Raw genomic sequence first — 21127 nt, forward strand, 5'->3', positions numbered from 1 at the left:
TCAACAAGCAGGCATATATTGGCCATAACATATGAGTCCTAAGGTGAGGGATTACAGTGCAGAACTACTAGATTTGATATAGGACCAGTCAGCTGGATCCCTTCTCCAAGCCTGAGGGACTAGCTTCAGTACCTATTTTGCCTCTCAGCTCTTCAAAGTTCATCTCAGTACCACTGCGACATATCACCAGCAAGTGGATCTCTCCTCCTCTCCCAATTCCTTGGTATCAAAATTCATATGGAGGGACTGTGGCAATACAAACCTCTGGTTAGTAGGCTTCCAGTCCCCAGGGACTGGAGGAGCCATATGGTCTTTGAAGGGCTCCAAAACACTTGAGGGGGATAGATCTGTCACCAGCCAATCATCCAGGTAACCCAGACAACAAAGCTGTACTACCACTACCACAAGAACATCCTTGCGGTTACATGGAGGCCAAAGGACACCATGCTGTATTTGTAGTGCGCATCCTTCACCACAAACTTGAGGATCTTTGGATGAATGGGAATGTATGCATAAGCATCATTAAGATCCATTCATCCCTCTGTTGAATGAGAGGGAAATAGTCTGGAAGGAGATCTTAAAACTCTTCTGCACCAACAGCTTGTTCAGTCTCTGTAATTCCAGTTTAGGTTTTAATCCCTCTGACTTTATGAAGATTAGAAAATACCTGGAATAGAATCCCTGGTCACATATTGGAGACAGGATAGGATCGACTACTTATTACTGAAGGACCGACTCCACTTTCAATTCCAGTTTGATGGACTGAAGGGTCAGAGCTGAAAACTGAAGTCAAGTGGATTGAAAGAGCAGGAGAAGATTAAGCTTCCCCACATTTTTCAGGAGGAGGAAGTCCTGACCCCTCCCCCCTTCTAAAAAAAAAAAAAAAAAAAACCGGGGTGTGGCCAAGATGGCGGCGGTGTAGCAGCTCTGCTCAGACGCTCCTTGGATTTCTACAATTTGTTTGTTTCTTCATCGGAGAAAATCCAAAAATGCCCCCGAAACGAAAAGGTCGGGTTCGTGTGTATCCTGCAGCACTACCCCTGCCGTCCGGACAGCGTTTGATAACGGAGCTGACTGCAAACTATTCAAAATTGGAGGTGCCATGCTCCGCGGAGGTAGCCACGGGAGGAGCCGTGGCTGACCCTGGAGAAACCACACTGAGCCCTCCAGACCCCAGGACACCTCCAGTGCCGGTCCCCAGAGATTCCTCGAGCCCGGTGAGTGCCTTACCGATCCCTACTGGGGAGATAGGTATAGCGGCAGGAACCACCGCGGGGATTGGGAGAGAAAATGTAGGCCTGGAAGAAACAGGAGAAGGGACGGCAGGGATGCAGGCGGCAAGCTTGAATTTGGACTTTGTTTCCACAATGAATGCCTTTAACGGCGAAGATTTCTTTAAATTTGAGCCAGAAGCAGGAAATGCCTTGTTCCCTAAACCTGAGGTGGTATCCATGGAAGCCCTCTGGGAGCTGATAACTAAAATGGGGATGGCATTATATAAAGTGGCTCAACAACAATCGAATGTTACCCAGAAAATTGGAGGTTTTGCCCAAGAATATAATGCAAAATATTTAGAACATCAACAAAAGATTATGAGGCTGGAAGAGCAAGTAAAGAAGTCTCAGGAAATGCAAGCAGCTATGCTGAAAGATCGTATCGCCATTAACAGGAAAATGGAACAGCTTGAAAATAAATCAAGGAATTTAAACCTTAGGTTTATAAATTTCCCGAAGATTATGGGCGAACAACCGAGAGTAACTTTGAGGAAATACATGGTGGAAATTCTGAAGATAGCACCTGAAAATATTCCAGCTTTGAATAAGGTGTATTTCATGCCTCATGTAAGGCCTAGAGGAGAAGAAGCTGCTCCAGAGCTTGATCTTGCTAATTTAACAACTTTTCTAGAGACTTCTACTCCAGAAGTTATAGAGAGATCTACTCTCTTAGTTTCTTTTATTTATTCTCAAGACCTCAGTCTGATTATGAGGAATTATTTTTCTAATATGAGAGCAGAATTCTTGGGTAAACCGGTGCAAGTCTTCCCTGATTTGGCACAGGCTACCCAGGTGAGAAGGCGGGGCTTCTTGTCAATGCGACAAGAAGCCCGCTCGCTGGGGGCAAGTTTTGTACTCAGGTATCCTTGTCGATGTATATTAAAGTTAGATAATGTTACTTATGTTTTCTTTGTACCTGAACAAATGAAAGAATTATTAGAGAACAGGAAAAGATTGCCTTATAATCCCCCAGTTCAGGATGCTGCAAATGTGGAGTCATAGATAAGGAAGAATAGTTGTTATTGACCGTTAAGCTTTTTCTTAAGTAACATTTTCCTAAAAATATCTCCTCCTTTTTTCTGGCTGTTCACCCTCTCTATATTTGAGGTCAAGATATTGAAAATGTTATTCTTCTTTTTAATGTAACTGTAAAGTTGTAAAATGGAGATAGCTTTGTTTCTTTATGTTTCTGTACAAAGTGATAATCCTTTGTAAATTTGTTTAAATTGATAAAAATAAAAAAAATAAAAAAAAAAAACACACCCAAAAACAACCTGGTCCAGAGTGTAGGTTGCCTCTGCTGCTGAGCCTTCCCCTTCTGCCAACCCCGGACACACAGCTGCTGCTGAAGATTGGGAGAAAATTAAAGAGACACTGAAGAAAGCAGCAAGGTCATCTCTGAAAGAATAGATGCTTATAGTGAAGATATAGGCAGGCGCCAGACGCCAATTAGTCCCCTACCACAGCTGATATCAATTGCAAGGTAATTGATATTCTTTAGGCAAAGACACCAACCATGCGAGCAGTCAGGCTCCTATAGAAGTGGCCAAAATCCTGGTCGCAGTATTGAAAGCTTTGTAAGCAGAATAGATGAGGTGCTTCGTGCATGCCTCCATGTCTGCCACTGCAAGGCAGAAATCGTCCTGATCTGGGTCTGTCGAATCTAGAGGCTTTAGCATTTGCACACATTCGTTCAGATGCTGCACCATGTACAGCTAGTAAACTGCAATCTGGGTACCGCTGGAAGACAACCTTCTCAAATGCCTTTGACACGTTTGGGTCCTTCCCAACCGGCGCAATGGAGCCTCCACTAATAAAAAGTAGCGAGATAGTTGGAGGACTCAAACCTGGGAAAGCAGGGACCCTATATTTAAAATCAAATTTTAGTGTCTGTTCACAAGCTGCGAAATCCAGTGAAGATTAAAAAACTGAAGACAACTGTTCTTGGGTTCTTTTCTTCCGGACACTGGGGAACAGTGTCTTGCCAACTTATCCAATAACTTGGAATGGCAGAAATCCTCTGGTGGAGGAGCATGCTGAGGAAAGTCTAGTAGAGGATTTATTTTATTTATTTATTTAACAGTTTTTTATACCGACCTTCATAGTAAATTACCATATCGGATCGGTTTACAGTTTAACAAAGGGAAAACAACAAGAGTAACAAATTCACGTAAATGAAAGATAACAATAAGTAGGAATAAGTCAAAATTACAATCAACAAGGGGAGAGAACTTGGAAGCTTGCAACAAGCTGGAAGGAAGATAGGCCGGTAAAAGAAATTTTATCATAGAAAGTACAAGTTAAAAACTTAAAGACGGTGTTTTAACCTTAATGTCTCAGAGTCCATTTATTCCTTCATTGAAAAATGGAGTGCCAGACCGAGTAGCAATGAAGGCCAACTATTGATTGTCTGGTTCAGGGAAGGCTTGTTGAAAGAGCCAGGTCTTAAGTCCTTTTCTGAAAGTTAAAAGGCATGGCTCCAGTCTGAGGTTTGATGGGATACTGTTCCAGATCGATGGGCCTGCTATTGAAAAGGCTCTGTCTTTGGTCGTAACGAGGCGTGAGGCTTTAGTGGGGGGAACATTCAGAGTGCCTTTGTACATGTCTCTAGTTGGTCTGATAGAAGAGTAGAGTTTGAGAGGTATTTCCAGGTCAAGTTGAAGTTGATGATGGATAGTTTTATGGATTAAGGTGATTGATTTGTATAGAATTCTGTAATTTACTGGTAACCAATGTAGATTCCTGAGAATTGGTGATATGTGATCGTGGCGGCTGGTACTGGTTAACAATCTTGCTGCCGCATTTTGGATCTGAAGGAATCCCCACAGAATCATTCCTGCCCCCCCCCCGAACACAAGGGAACACTAAACCATGACTCTGAAGAAGAGGAGGGTGACCAAAATGACTTCAGTTAGTCTGTGGATGAAATATCCAGTAAGAATTTTAAAATGAAGAGTCTCTACCTTCTGACTCACACTGGGAGTCAGAAGGTAGAGACCAGATAAGGAAAAACCCACCGCTTTATGGTGCAGACTTGCTGCCGTCTGGAAGCTCCCGAGAAGAGGCATGCACTATTATGGGACTTTGGGTGGTCCTACCTTATGGGAAAATCTCCATCTTGGAGAAGGTCAAACTTCCCTCTCTGGTTTGCAAGGCTTAAGGAGGCAAAGAAATTATTCATTAACTGATAGCATTGCCCCCACAGGCTTGGGGACCTGCTGTGCTAGAGATAACAAGAAATTGCCATTCTGGGTCAGACCAAGGGTCCATCAAGCCCAGCATCCTGTTTCCAACAGTGACCAAACCAGACCACAAGAACCTAGCAAGTACCCAAACACTAAGTAGTTCCTATGCTACTTGTTATGGTTTTGAGGTGTTTGAGTGGATTACTGGGTACTGTGGAGATGACTATGCCCATGGGGAGGAGCCCCATGAAGAGCCACAGTACTAGGCTAGACTCGGAACACACAAACACAGAGATTCATCTTTTATTATACAGCTGATGTATACCACCAGAGGTGGCAGTAGTGAGGTGATCCAGAGGTAGCAGTCCAGGGACCCTCAGCAGAGGTGACCCATCTCACAGAGATGGTATAGGGAGATCCGGATGCAGATTCCCAGTGCAGCAGAGCACTGACAGACTGAGAATGTTAGATTACTCACTAATTTGGTAGCTGTATAGGTGGAGATCCCAGTAAGCAGAATTAGTTGAATACAGGCACTGAGCCAGGAAGAGCAGGCCCTCGAGGAGCGAGTACCTGATCCAAGATAGACACCTGTAAGAAAGCAAAGGGCCCCCGAGGAGCGGGTACCCAGGTTAGAGAGAAATACCCCAAAGCAGAGAAGCTCAGACTGAAGGCTTTCCATCCATTCACAATCCTTGCTAACTCGATAGCTAGCAAACAAGGGCAGGTTAAATACCCGGATGGCATGACGTCACTTGAGGGGGAAGCCCCCGAGGTTCCCGCCATGATGTGGATAAAGAATTGGGTGGCATGCGCGCACGCATCCTGGAAGGCCCTTAGGAGAAACATGGCGTGAGGCTTTGCCATAGCCGTTCCAGTATACAGCATTCTTAAAAGATGCCTCTTTGTAGATAGTTTTTCATATTAACACTAGGGACATACTATTGTTTTAAAACGATAGGGAAATATGGACATTTGCTGTTTCATTTCTTATCTAGAATACAAGATGTTTCATTTGTGTCATTTTAGCATGCATTAAAAAAAAAATTCACCCCAAAAGAGAAAACCAAAACTAAAGTTTTTAGTAAATGCATCAAGTGGAAAAATGAGGGATGATCTAAATAATGTGGAAGAAAAAGATTGTGCAAATTGTATTTCAATAAAAAAAAAAAGCATCAGGGGTGAAAAGATGTATTAGTTACTTATCAATTAAGAAGTCAACAACCAAACAAAGAGCTGAAGGTTGCCAGTCAATGGATTAAGGCAATGAGGAAAACTTAAAATTAAACTGACTGGCACCACAAATGAGTGCCTTAAATATGCTGTCAATCTATTGTTCTGCTGAGATGTTATATGTATCAAGCTTATTTCTTTCAAGTTACTGTCCACCTTCTTCTAACTAGAATTGTTAAGCTTCTCTCCTATTAGTTCAACATTGGTTGGTGATACTCTAATATGTTATACTGTGTTTTATTATCCTAAAATGTTATACTGTGCCTTGGGTGAATTTCTTATTCAATAAGGTGGGCAACAAAGCCAAAAACAGTATGCTTGGGCACATAAGAAGACATCAATAGGAGAAAGGACACAATACAGCCTTTGTATAGGCTATTGATGAGGCTTATTGCATTCAGTTCTAGAGGCCAGACCTGTAAAGACACTGAAAGGATGGAAGTGGTACAGAAAAGGGCTACCAAAATGATGCAAGGACTGGAACAAGACCTACACAGATTCTTAAGGCACTCAAAATGTATTTTCTAGAACAGCAGAAAGGGATATTATAGAAATATTCTTATGTCTAGCAAGCTTCAGCGAAGCATAAGAACAAAAATTAAATTTTACAGAAGGACCTCTGTGTAATTACATATTCCATCTCTGGTAAATTTCTGCCTTTTCCAGTACCCTCTGTTTACATAATCAAAACAAGCTTGAATCTTTTTAAATCACCATCTCAACTGATGAGCTATTCTGGATATTCCCACCCTTCTCAAAGTTTTATTTCCACACACTTTCTTTGAACTTGATTCCTTCCAATTTTATATCATGATGCCTTGTCTTTGAAATTCTCTCTATGGAAAAAATGCTACTTTTAGTATTTTGTAGACTTGATACTTGTCTTTATATTTTGTAAATACACATTTATAAAGGAGCTTTAAAGTATTAAGAACGGCAATAACTTACCAGGAATAGCCTGGGTTAAAGCAGAAGGGGAAAGGAAATAACCAATTGTAACTCACCTTGAACTTGGGTTTGGTAAGGTGAGTAATCAAATCTAAAAACCAAATTCAAATCCCTTCCTATTAAATCCAAATAGTAAGTACCAATAAGCAGAAAGTGAAAATTCCCAGGAACCAGTGTGTCCTTAAGTACCTAAAATTCAGTATCTGGTACCAAGATAAGTCAAAGTCACTCCAGGGCTGAGAAGGTGGAGAGGCTGGAGGGAAGAAAAACACCATAAAAAATAAGGTAAAGGGGAAATTATGTTTCTTGGCTTAAAAACTGGCTGATGCTCAAACTTTCTGAAGTTTGCACCTCTGCCAGTCACTCAGGGAGCGAAAGGAAACAAAACAAATAAAAGGACATAAGAATTCAGTTACTTATACTTCTGATAAGAAACAGTAGCACAGTGTACCCTCAATCTACTCATGTTCAGACCTAAATCTAGACCTTGAAACAAACTAGAATGTGGTCAACAGAAGTTTAATGGAAACCAAACAAAAAAGTGTGAGCCAGGCACAATTATCTCAGATAAGCTCAAGGTAGTTAATGTAATAAAGCAACAGCTCAATTTTGAAGACTATACCTTTGTAAGGATATTTAAACAGAAATGGTTCAGAAAAAGGCCTGCAACAGAAAACCCTATAGAGCAGGGGTCAGGAACCTTTTGGCTGAGAGAGCCATAAACGCCACATATTTTAAAATGTAATTCCATGAGAGCCATACAATATGTTTAAAACTAAATACAAGTAAATGTGTGCATTTTATGTAAGATCACACTTTTAAAGTACAATAAGTCTCTGAAAATATTACACCAGGCCTTAAGACACCAATACATCTCCTATTAGGAAAACGGACCAAGTCAGGCTGCTATAGAGTCCTACACAGAAACTACACGCCAGCAGAAAACCTCACCTGAATCACATGTGCTGTCCCTCACCTAACATAGAATAAAGAGACCAAAACGCATAACAAGAAGCATGCAGACAAAAACTGAATTGGAAACTGCAACAAGCCAGAGTCTCTGTATGCAGTGTAACAAAGGAAAAAAGAAACATCACACATCCTTATAAAACAAATCAAGAAATATAAAATCATCAGCAGTAAAACTGTACTAACAAAAAGAACATATTTCGAAACAGCTGATGAGTGGAATATCCAATAATTAAAAACTCATATAAAACATTTCCAGATACCAACAAAATATTTCAAAATAGCAGACACAAAGATCCAGTAATGAAAAATAATAAGGATACAAACATTTTTTTGCTCTGCATACCTGGGAACGTTTGATATCCAGGTGTCCTGAGATTGTTCTGAATTAGCAGGAGGTGGGGTGGTTTGCTTGGAACTTTCTCCTCTCTCAGTCACATACCAGCGCTCTCTCTCACACTGGCTCTCAATGACCCACCTATACACACATGCTCTCAGTCACTCACATATACACATGTTTTTTCTCTCTCACTTATATAGGCTCTTAATTACACATTTACACACATGCTGTCTATCTTTTCACGCTTACACACACACAGGCTTTCAATCACATAAATACATGCTGTCTTTTTCTCTCACACACAGACTCTCATTCACATGCTTACAAACATGTCCTCTCTTTCTCTCATTTACACACAGGCTCTCAATCACATACTCACATGCTCCCTCAGCTAAATCAGCTCTCAATCACACACAGACACACATGGTCTCTCTCTCTCATTTAAACACAGGCTCTCAATCACATACTCACATGCTCCATCACCTAAACCAGCTGTCAATCAGACACAGACACATATGATCTCTCTCTTACTTATATACACACAGGCTCTTAATCATACATACACATGATCTTTCTCATACATAAAGGATCTCAATCATACACACATACTCTTTCAAACAAACAGGTTTTCAATTACAAACTTCCACATACAGGTTCCCAATGGTAAACTTACATTCATGCTCTCTCTCTCACAGGCAGGATCTCAATCACAGACATACTCTCTTTCACATATACAGGCTCTCAATCATTCACATACATGCAATCTCTCACTCACACACACAGGATCTCAAACACACATGCTTGCTCGCTCATTCACTCTCTCTCTCCCCCCCCCTCCCCCCGGGAACTCGCGGCAGCAGCAGCCACCTCCCAACGCTAACCTCCTTCATTTTCTGCCCTCGCGGAGGCGAAGGCGGAGTCCCATCGGCCGCGGTTGAAGATTTTCATTTTCCTCCGAGCCGCGCTGCAGTCGTCTTCCCGTCGGACACTAGCGTGCCTGCGCGGGTCTTCCCGCGCAGGCACCCGATGCTCTCCACTTCCTCTTCCGGGCCGCGGGAAGAAGAGAGCACCGGCGTGCTCTCTTCTTCCCGCGGCCCGGAAGAGGAAGTGGAGAGCATCGGGTGCCTGCGCGGGAAGACCCGCGCAGGCACCCGATGACTCCAGCGCTGGCACCCGGCTGACACCCGATGACTCCCGCGCAGGCACCCAGATGACTCCAGTCGGCGTGCTCTCTTCTCCTCCCCCCCGCGGCCCGGAAGAGGAAGTGGAGAGCATCGGGTGCCTGCGCGGGAAGAAGAGACCACACTAGCGTGGTCTCTTCTTCCGCGCAGGCACCCGATGCTCACCACTTCCTCTTCCGGGCCGCGGGGGGGAGGAGAAGAGAGCACGCCGGTGCCGCTGACTCCAGCTGTCCTGCCGCGTTCTGCCCGGGCTGACAGCATTTTAAGCCCGGGCGGCGGAGGACCGGGGAGCAGCTGGGTCAGCGGGGAACCGCGAAGTATGGCGACACTTGTCTGCGAGCCAGATGCAGCCCTCAAAAGAGCCATATCTGGCTCGCGAGCCATGGGTTCCCGACCCCTGCTATAGAGGCTTCAAATTGAAAATATAATTCTTGAAGGAATGGAGGGAGGGACATATGTTTATAATTATTTACTGGGCAAAGTACAAAAATATCAATTATGATAAAGTACATACAAAAAAACCCATACAATTAATCCAAATGAAATTTAAAAACAAAAAAAACCCAAATCAAGCACCAAGTATGCAGGAGCCAGCTAAAAGGATGGAGGCGAATCAATGCACCCAGAACATATTCAAACCCCTGTTGAAAAAGTACAGAAGGTGAAATTTTCCTTAGAAAAGGAAATCCAAGTACAGGGAAGTTACAAGGAATTGCAAAGAGGAAGACTCAAAAAGAAATGTGATGAAATACTTATTTGATGAGAGAGTGGTAGGTGCCTGGAATAGCCTACTGGCAGAGATAGTGGCAACCAAAAACTGACCATTTTTTAAAAATGCTTGTAACAAACTGAGCATAGCAATGACATCGCCAGGCTTCCAAAAAAGTTGCAGAAACCTGCATGGAACAGCCACGATTAGAACTCTATATTCGGGAGTGTGGCTACATTAGGCTTCCAAGAAGGCTGAAGCAAACTGCACAGAGCAGCCATGGTTACAACCTTAACAGCAGTGGAAGAGTGGCATTGGGCTTCCAAAACTTGCAAAACCCAGTCATAGTTATAACCTAGACATCATTACGTATGCTTGGGACAGATATGGAGGGTTATGAGAATAGGGTTGACAGGTTAAGTAAAAGACATGAGGGAAGTGACATTGGTTTAAGCATGGGAATGTATGCGCTTATTTACCCAAAGTGACAGAAAAATCAGAAGATAAGCAGGCAGACTGGATGAGTCAATTGGTCTTTCGTTGTTATGCTACTAATGTGTTTACATTTGTACCAGTTAGTAAAACATTTCTATACCGCATAATGTAAAAATTACTTAATTTCATTTTTCTTAGTGTAGACAGATGGACTCAGGACAAGTGGGTTTATGGTCCCCTGCCAGCAGATGGAGACGGAGTAAACTGACATCCCAGTATATACACTCCTGCAGGGACCCCAGCCTGCCGGTATTCTCCAACTCCAGCAGATAGTGGACGTGCATCTCTCTATGGGGATTGCTTTGAGCTTTTTGAAAGGAGAAATGTGAAATTCTAAATTCAGAAAAAGAAAGCCCACTCTCCTGCGGTGGTATGTAAAAGTCCCTCCCCCAGTTCAGAATTCCTGAGGCGATTTACATGGTCCTCAGAAGTCGCCAGCAGGTCTAGAAACAGAAAGTCCCAGTGATCCACAATCAGCTGAAATGTCTTAGCCGACAACACCCACTCTCCTGGGTCCAGACTCTTCCTGCTGAGAAAGTCCATTCTTTCATTCTTTTCCTGCAATGTGAGAGGACAAGATCATCTGCAGATAGACCAGCTGATGGAATGGGCAGAAGGTTATTTCCTGCCCCACTTGCTGGCTCTTGGTTCCTCCCTGGTGATTGAGCTAGACCACAGTCATGAACCACTTTATTCCACAGCCTGTGGCTGAATTACAAGCATGCCAGCCATACCACCCAGGCCTCCAGGCGATTGATGTTCCAGCGGGACTCTTCAACATCCCAGTGCCCCTGGGCTACAAACTCCAGACAGCGAGACCTCCCAACCATGGAAAATCACATGTCATGAGTACCAACCAGGCTGGAGAGGACAAGGGAACTCTCTCTCAAATCATCCTGCAACCACTACTGGAGGCGGGAGCAGATTTCCATTGGCAAGTGGAGCTGAACCACGTAATCCTGAGACTGCGGGCTCCAACGAGATAGAGAGCGCTGAAGAGGATGCATATGCACCCTTGCCCATGGCATCGCTTCCAGGGTAGCTGCCATCAAGCGAAGTACCTATAGGTAGAGAACCACACTGTCGGGCGTATGGTGTTCATCAACTGACACACTTAAGACATCAATCTCTGGATCTGAACTTCCGGTAGGAAAACTCTGTCCTGTCCATGTGTCGAACAGGATCCCCCAGATCTCCGACTAGAATGGTTGAAGATTGCTCTTGGTCAAGTTCACCATCCAACCGATCTCCTGCAATAAGGAGATCACCTTGTGTCACCGAGCAGCTTTCTTCCTGAGACTTGGCTCGAATCAGCCAGTCACCCAAATATGAGTGCACCAGGATTCCTTTTCGCAAGGCCGCTGCTACCACCACCATAACCTTGGAAAATGTTCTGGGAGCAGTGGCGAGACTAAAAGGCAGTGCCCAAAACTGATAGTGCCTCAACACTGCAAAGCGTAGAAAGTATTGGTGTTCCAATTGGATGGGAATATGAAGGTAAGCCTCCCACAGATCCAAGGAAGTCAGAAATTCCCCCGACCGCACTGCCATTATTACAGAGCGTAATGTTTCCATTCAAAAATGAATCACCTTCAAGTGACAATCCTCTTGAGATCCAAGATGGGACAAAAGGAGCCCTCCTTCTTGGGCACAACAAAATAAATAGAATATCGTCCCATACTGTCCTGAGACGTGGGCATCAGAACCACAACCCGAGGACCCTTTGAAGCATGAACTCCACTGCTTGCTTTTTCTGTGAGGAGTGGCAAGGGGACACCATGAACACGTCCCAAGGAATATTGCGAAATTCCAGTGCATACCCTTCGCGTATTACCTCCAGGACCCACTGGTCAGACATGATCTCGATCCACCTCCAATAAAAAGAGAGAGAGATGTCCCCCTATTTCCTGTTCCAGAAAGTGAGACGGGAAACCTTCACTGGGAAACAAACTCAGCAAAGTCCACCACCTGAGCCCGCTCCTCTCTTGGGTTGCTGAGGAAGAGGGAGGAGCCATCAGATGAGGGTCCAACTGGAAAGAAATGAGGCTTAGGCTTTTTGCTTACCGGCGCCATCGCTGCAGTAAACATTCGTCGGAACGGCTCATGCTCAAAAATGAAATGTGCCCAAAAAATAAGCATCTAGAAGAAAACACGGCAAGGCGCACCCACAACCTGTGTACCAAATTAAGCGCATTAAAAAAAAAAAAATTGTGCACGTAAAAAGTGCGCCCAAAAACAGCACACAATGTGTGCGCAAGAGGACAGCAGAACACGCACATGCCTAAACAACCACCCCAGCCTACCATGCGGCATGCAAGAAAAAAGCCTAATTGCTGGACCCTAGCCCACCGGGGATCGCTCAACTTGCCACACTGCCCAGTTCCCCAACCCCAATGTAAGCAGGAACAAACATCAGCACAGAAAACCCTCTGTCTCTGATTCAGGTAAAACTTTTTTTTTTTTTTTTTTTTTTTTAAACCTTACCTGAGCTCAGCACTTACCAGCTGGCACCACCAAGCTGAACCAACAGCTAAGTCCAAGCCGGGAAACCCAGCTACCAGGCCAAGGCACACCTCTGAGGGACCACGGAAATCGCTTTAGGAAATCTCAAAGCAATCCCCATAGGGAGATGCATGTCCACCATCTGCTGGAGACAGAGAATTCTAGCAGGCTAGGGTCACTGCAGGGTTATATATACTGTGACATCAGCTTGCTCCGTCTCCATCTGCTGGCAGGGGAGCATAAACCCACTGATGCTAAGTCCACCTGTCTATACGCTAGGAAATTAATCTTGTTAGCTTTCTTTCTGTCAAAGTCCCTTGCCAGGACATGGGCAGCTGCTAGAGATCAAGAACCCTGCTGACATAAAAATAGCCATCAAGAACTGGAAATCAGATCTGGAAGCTCTAAGCAATGATTGTTTATTGCTAGCCACAAGACCAGTCCTAAGACAGAAACCAGGAAATCCAAACTGATCAGGATACAAAGCAGGAAGCACCTAAGAATTGAGATCAAACACATTCAAAGGAGACAGTGAACCAGCCAAGAGTGGAAAAGAAATACCCCAATCTGGGCTGGCTTCTGAGTCAGTCAAGAGACAGCAAACAGGACAGAACAAATATACCTGAAGATAATTTAGCTGGAAGTTAATCCCTCTCCAGAGGCCAGAGATTATCCACGATGAGAGAGCCCAAACCCACAGGGCAGTTTGTAGTATCATTTGGACATACTATCGCTATCCTTTCACTTGCAAGTAAGGATTCGCTGTTATAACTTTTGAAGTCCATTATTTTAGATTCCATCACATTTTATTTCCCTGACCTCCAAATCTTTCTGCTTAACCGATCCATTCATATTTGAGTGGTCTACAACATGTATTACTGGCTGATTGGCAAATGATTTTCTGCCCATTTCAGTATTCTGAATAGCTTCTGTATCATTTTGGCATGCCTTACATCTCTTATGTCACAACTCAGTGTTTCCCCACATTTCCAAGCCCAAGGCACATCTGCATTAACAAAACTGTATGGTATATCAAACTCTGTGCAGGCATGAAGAGGACTTATATGGTCAAAAAGAGCTAGGAAGTGCTAAAAGCCCCAGACTCTCAAATTAGAGAGAGAGCAGAGACACAGATGAACCAGCTCCCTCTACATAGAAGTGCACGTGAAGGGAGAAGTCTATGCAGTGCAGGCAGCCAGGTTAGTTTGTTACCTTGCTTGCCAGAGTTCCTTCGCTGCTGTTGCTCCCAAAACTTAAGTCACATCCAGTACACACTCTCCCCATGTAAGGTCAGCCTGGGGATAAGAAAGAGGCTGGAAAGATTGAAAGGCAGGTTCAGGAAGCGGGGGTTGTGAAATTGTACCCTTTGTGCATCACACACGACATCTGTGCCCTGCATGCTACCCATTAAATTACCAAATTCTGGGGTTCATGCTATAGCTGTAACAAGGAGGCATGCATGATTACACACATTCTCGGAAAGAAGCTCCTGCGTGTTTGAGTAACCACTGATGTTTGTTGCTGCTGTGACATTCTGAGGGCAGAGCCCAAGTGCTGGTCTGAACATCAGGCAGTGGTGACTTTTCCATGGCACACCTAAACAGCTATGAGAGCACATTGGTTGGTAAATGCTGACAGCCCTAAGCTAAGTGATACCCCAAGAACTGGAAGATGTTCCTCTGTCCCCTAATGAAGATCCAAATTTGGGGCTCTCGTTCTCAGATACAATCAATAGGCACTGGCTTCATCCATGCAGTGTTCAGACACATCGCACATCTGCAAGCCCACTTCAGGTCTCCACACTTCTGACCTAGTTTTTACATTTGTCCTGAATCAGATCTTGATAGAGACCACTGCCTAACACACAGCTTTCATTTCCAAGACCCTAAGACATTCATCTTTAGTATCTTACCCTGTGGAGACCAAAATTCCAAAGTGGACTTGAAGGAAAAAGTGGCTCCCCGCCCCCTGGGATTAGTCTCTGAAGCAATCTGAACCTAGTGAAAAAGTAGTTAAAACTCTTGGTTTTGTCCAGAATCAATCTAGCGGCTTCCTGACTTCTGAGAAAAACCTCAAGTGAAAACTGTTGGTTGAGTCTAGGAACAGCCAAGCTGCATGTCAGCCAACACCACAGTATTCTTATATAAAAACTGATCCAAGGAACCATCTTTGCTGTTGACAGCATGAACCCCACAACACAAAGACAAGTCCCATCTCGCACCCAAGGCAAGAATCAATACATAATCTCCCTTCTGAAGTGAGGAAGATTCTGACATAGATCTAAGATCTTCTTTACTCAATTGAGAACATAATGTCCTTGTAACAAAAAGTCTCCATTGAGGGTCTTCAAAATTCCAGGTAAGGACTCTGCATTCTGATCTTCAAGAGGAGCCACTTGATTAAAACACTGGGCATTGAGTGGAAATGTTCCCCCAGAGCAAACCTGAGATCTCAAATGACTTGACTAACATCATGCAAGCAGGTCAGAGGGCACTGGAAGTCTCCTGGTCTGACTGCATGTATTTACTGTTAAACCTAACTCTGACTTCATGGAGACCATCAAATGACATGACAGTACAATAGGGCTTCTCTAACCTGTTCTGGTGACCCCACAGTCAGGATTTCAGCATATCCACAATGAATATGCAGGAGAAAAATCTGTATACTGGTCTCCAATGTATGCACATTTATCTTATGCATATTCACTATGGCTATCCTGAAAACCTCACTAGCTGTGGGGGTCACACCAAGACATATTTAGGAAGCTCTATAATTGCCTCTTTTTTGCTTTTATTCTTAACAGGCTAAGGAGCTATCAATTTCAAGTTCCAAAAATCTAAGAAAAGCCATGCCCACTTTCTTGATAAGGAAACTTATTAAAGACTCACTAAAAAAAAAAAAAAAAACACAAAAAAAAACACCAGCATGTGCTCTCATTAGTGATCTGTTCCTGTTCTGCAACTGAACCCTCAAGGATGCTCTCTTTTGGGACACCTATCAGATCTGCTAAAAATGTTTGCTTAAAAAAAAAAAAAACAAACAAAAAAAATACAAACAGGCAGTTGTTTTGATGCAAGCTATGTCTCTGTAATACACCCTAATTTACAAGAGTTATCAAAAGGACCTTTAAAGGTCCTGGAATTTCTGCTCCTGTTTCTCCAAGTTTGGAGCTGGGAACGTTTTCAAGGTCCGAGACACCATTGTCCAACAGCAGGCAGAATAATCCAACCTAGAGGCTTAAAAAATTTAAATATTCTCTACAAGGTGTCTCCCTCTTAAGAGGATTTAACCTTTCTGCCATATCAAATGTAATCCTGGACCTAGGAACCAGGTTATGTAGGATAATCCCCCATAAAGATCCAGTTGCTTAGTAAGCATACAACCTGAGCAGTCCCATTGCCCCAGGTACTCAGAAATCCCTGATGCAACAGAGACAAGTGTGCCTCAGGTCTGACCTATCCTAAATAGCCCCTGAAGAATAGATTGTAGACCAGACTTACTAAGACGGTGATTCCTTGGTAAAGCATGTACAGTTTAATTTATAAATCTTTCCCACCAGGATGATTCTGGAGAGTGACAGCATGGACATCCCCCCTCCCCAGTCTGGCTGAACCACTGATTGGTTGGAGGGAAAAACACTTTGTGCTTGCCCACCCTTTATTCACTGTGCCTCCTTTATGCTCCTCCCATACAAAACATTCTGGATCCACCACTGTTTCTCACCAAGAACAATGTTTCTGGTTACAATCCAATGATCCTTTTGAAATGTATTGCATACACAAAGGAATATTTAAAATATGATTTTATATTCACATCAAAGAATCAGACAATCATTGTGACATTTATGGAGGGGGCGGGGGTGCCTCATGACATTACCTGACTGTCCTAACCGTTTAACTCAGTGATGGTGGTGAACTCCAGTCCTCAAGTGCCACAAACGGGCCAGGTTTTCAGGATATCTACAATGAATGCACCTGAGAGATTTGCATGCACTACCTCCTTTGTATACAAATATCTCTCATGCATATTCGTTGTGTATATTCTGAAAACCTGGCCTGTTTATGGCACTCGATGATTGGAGTTCACCATCATTGATTTAGCTCATACCTACTTTCCCTAACACATCTGCCTTAGCTGAATCAGGGCTAACTTTCTCTGAAAGGACATCTTATAATACTATGTATGCAACTCACCATTTTTTTTGAAAGTACGGTAGGAGCAACAGATTGGAATTTTATTTCAGCATTTCCCAAAATAACACACATGAAAACATTTTATGACATACAGCACAAGACTGCTAGATGTTTCATATGCATATCATTGTGTGTCACACATAGGAGCCATGTGATATACAGACCAGGGCTTCCCAAAAGTGTTCGCCAGTGTGACCCCAGTTTAGCAATGAAAAATTATGACTCCAGAGAATAAAACAAATTAGCAGGTGCACGTCCCCTCCAACAACCACTTCACTCTCACCCTCCCCCAAACCTAGCTGATTCTCTCAACCTGTATATCTCCAGTCCCTCTCTCAAATTCCACAGGATCTTGTCTTTCACAGCCTCTACCCTCCCGCATCACCCATCCCCCTTCTCATACCATGTATTTCTTTTTGCATCCCCAAGCCAATACTCTCAGCCCAAGTTCTTCTTATAGCCCCCAACTGATCTTGTCATCCGCTCCCTCTTACCCTACCCCCCAATCTCCTCCTGTCATCCCCATCCATTCTCTCAATTCCCAGCCCCACTGCCTTCCCTCATATCCCTCCCAGCTGATCCTCACCCCAGCACTTAACTCTCGCAAATGAACATGTCATTATCCCTCTCTCACCCTCCACAACCAGTCCCTCTCCACCTGCAAACCACTCCTGCAGCTGATCCCTCCTTTCAAACAGACCCTCCTGTGTCACCCCAGCTGAAGGTTTTGTGACCTCATCTGGGGTCCCAATTCCCAGTTTGTCAAGCTCTGATATAGACTAATCACCAAGCATATACAGATTATATAATCATACAATACCTACATCTTTTGCCATGTTACCAGATCCTTGAACCAATATTATAGATGGCCAATCTCATGCAAAAGGAGCAAGCAGATGTATGCTGGTTTCCTAAAAAAAAAAAAAAAAAAAAGTAGATTTAAAACGTGTAATAAGAAAAAAAGACAATACTTTAATCAAACCATTAATCTATATTTAAACCAGAGTGCATAACCAACATAAGAGCTAATGAAAATTTTGTTTATTATCCATCCAGCATCTATTTGTTCAAGTTTACCATTTTAGCAGGCTGTGATACCTTAAGAGGACTAACAAAAAAAGTCTTAATAAAGAAGGGACCTGTGTGGTCTCAAAAGCTCATGCAACTACATCATTTCAGTTGTCCTTGAAAAGGTATGGCAACCTATTGAAGAGTTTTTCTACAGAATTACTATGGCTCCTAGAACTCCATTTTAGCATTCAGAGACATCGTTCTGAAAGATGTCAAAACAAATATTTTCCGCATTTATAACATACTATAAACGCCTAGCCAATAAATTAACTAAAAAAGTTAGTCTTATCAAACATGAAAAGTACAACTAACTTTTTAGTAGTAGTACATTATCTACCAGATGTCAAACCATAGCCAAGAATCAATACCCTCCTCCATCCATGTATTTATTTATATCAGATTAAAGTGCCATTTAAACCACACAGCACATTTCTAGGCCTCGGGAATTCACCCTTCGCCAAGCAGCATACAAATGAACTGGAAAACACAAACCCCCCCCCCCCCCCCCCCCCCCCAAGGGCGCCCGCACGCAGACGCCCCCTCCTTCCTCCCCCGCCAAATTGTGGTCGGCTCCCGCGGCTGGCAGCCCAGGAAACCCGCGCAACTGCTGCGGCCGAGCCTGGCCTGTAGCAAATGCAAGAAGTGCTCACTGCATGGCGCCCTAAGTCCCGACCGGCCCTCCTTCCCTCCCACTCTCAGCAACAGAAATTGGCAAAAAACACACACACACACACACACAATATCCTGGGGCCTAGTGAATCATCTGCAGCTCCAGCAGCCCCTCCAACCTCCTCCCCCCCCCCTGCAACAATCGCACGAAATTTCTCCCACACTGCTGGGAGGCAGAGGGGGGGGGGGGGAGGGGACACGTCACAGTTACCCCCACACCATCCCCAAGACAGGCAGAGGCGTTCTCGGCCACCTGCAATAGGCAAGAGATTGCACCTGAGTCCCCGCTCTCTCTTCCCAATAAAAAAAAAAGTATCTCTCTCTCTAAATAAAAAGAGAAAACCCAAAGAAACTAAAGGAAAAGGCTGGAGACACAGAGGCTTGACTAATCGTAATCACATATGTAGAACACGACCATGAAAACAGATTAGGTCCAAAAAAAGATACGTAACTGAAAAAATAACCCAAAAGCCACATCAGGAGGGTCACTCACAAGAGTCCAGAGAAACGAAGCCCCCCCCCCCCCCCCAATGCATGCAAATGCAAAGCAGCTTCTTCCACCTCCCTGCGTTACCCCTCTCTAGGTCCCCACGGGCTCGCTCTCTCTCTCTGCCGGCCCTGCTTGTCAACCGAGCGAAGGAGGAGGAAGAGGAGGTCGGAAGCACAAAGCCAACAGGAAACTACTCCCAGAACTGGACCCGTTTTTCTGCAGAGCTGCAGCACCGCGGACACGGGGGGGGACGGGACCCTCAGGCCCAATTCCCATGGCAGAGCCATCCGGGGCCAAGAGCAGGGCCTGGCAAGGAACACTGCTCGCCACCACCACAAACAGGGGCCCCAGGGGGCCCCAAGAGACGGGGAAAGCTAGTTTTTGACGAGAGGGGGGGGTCTATTTCGGTGGGTGAGGGGCTGTCTCAAGTCAAAACCCAAGGCAAACCTTAAAGAATTCACCCCCTCTGCCTTCCTCGCCACGGCGCCCTGTAGACCCAGCCAGCAAGGAGCCCTCTTTCCGGTCCCACAAAGCGGGAGGCTCACGACTCCAGTAAGAAAAAAAAAATTATTTTTTTTTTGATAAAGTCTACGCCGACTTCTCTCCCTTCCCCACACGAAACAGGGGGCAAGAAAATCAAGGCCGGCCAGGCAGCCATTTTACCTCCGACTCAACCTACTCCATGTCTCTCAGAGAGACTGGAGGGAACAATAAGTGACACGGGCGGTACCCCCAGAGCATTACGGGGGGTGGAGAGAGGATGGAGGGGGCCGAAGGCAGAGTAAAGAGAATAACAATAGAAATATAAAACTATCAAAACTATAGGGTCCGTCCCCCCCCCCCAAATCAGGGGCCACGGAGGCACCAGGAGTAGGGCTGCAGCTCAGGGTAGTTGCTTCTCTTACAAATGAGAGCCTCTCTTCCCCAGAAATGTCTGACTCCAGCGGCCACCACCACCACCACGTCTCGCCCTTCTTTTTTTTTTGCACTGCGACCGCTGCAAAGAAAAAAAAACAACCACCACCACCACCACCAGGCCATGCTCGCCCCTCCCCGTCACCATTAGCCGGATCCAAGCCCTAGGTGCGCGGCGGGCACAGCAGCGCCAAAAAGAAAAACAAAAGGGGAACCGGCGAACCGCGGCTCTCAAGAAAGGGATTCCTTCCCCCCCCCGCCGCAGCTGAAGACCGCGGAGACCCGCAGGTGCAAAACATGCAGCGCCGAGAGGCCGCGCGCGCCCCAGCCGCCACTCCTACCTGCGGTTATTGACAACCATCCACCGCCGCCGCTTAGCAGCGGCCGCCAACGAGCACAGGCACTCGGTGGCCGCTTCTCTTCATCCTCTTACACCGCGGCGGCGGCTGCTGCTGCTCCCGAGAGCGAGAAGAGCCAAGTCGCTGTCCCTGGCCCGCGAGCTCTCCTCCCAGAGGAGGAGGGGGGGGGGGGGGGGAAGAAGAGTTGCAGTGAGACGCTGTGTCGGCCACCGGCGCGAGGCCTCCTCCTCCTCGTTGGTGTCTCGCGGCTCAGACTTCCACGGCCTCCTTTGCAGTTCTTTCTTTCTCTCTCTCTCTCTCACTGTCTTGTCTCTTTCTCTCTTTTTTTTTTTCTTCTTCTTTTTCCTCCCACCCTCTCCAACCTACAAAACCGAGCTTGGCGGCGTCTAACCGCCTGACGCAGGGATTGGCTGCGCACGCGCTGACGTCACGGCGCGCCGGAGCGCTCCGCCACGCCCCGCGCCGGTTCTGTTTGGGCGCTCGGGAGGCACGTCCCCCTTTGCCGGCGCCCATTGGCTGGCGGCGAGCGACGGCCCCCCCCCCCCGCCTGGACGCGCGTTTGTTGCTGCCTCATGCGCTGGAGCGCGCGCGGGC

At 45.3% G+C, this 21127-nt stretch overlaps 1 protein-coding gene across 4 annotated transcripts in view; it reads right to left on the bottom strand.

Annotated features, from left to right (window-relative positions):
- The window catches only part of TFDP1 (transcription factor Dp-1), a 152966-nt gene extending 132076 nt beyond the window's left edge, over positions 1-20890 (bottom strand). Inside the window, exons 1-2 of one of the 4 annotated variants that reach the window (XM_029604632.1) lie at positions 20516-20890; positions 17854-17940 (exon numbers count right to left, since the gene is read on the bottom strand). In XM_029604632.1, coding sequence (XP_029460492.1) covers positions 17854-17865 — 12 coding nt within the window. In that variant the 5' untranslated portion in view covers positions 17866-17940; positions 20516-20890. Of the gene's footprint in view, positions 1-17853; positions 17941-20515 lie in introns of those variants that run through there. The other 3 variants (XM_029604630.1, XM_029604631.1, XM_029604633.1) reach the window with 3 other exon arrangements.
- Positions 20891-21127: the final 237 nt, after the last annotated feature.

Source organism: Rhinatrema bivittatum, chromosome 5 (assembly GCF_901001135.1).
Source record: "Rhinatrema bivittatum chromosome 5, aRhiBiv1.1, whole genome shotgun sequence".
NCBI lineage: Eukaryota > Metazoa > Chordata > Amphibia > Gymnophiona > Rhinatrematidae > Rhinatrema > Rhinatrema bivittatum.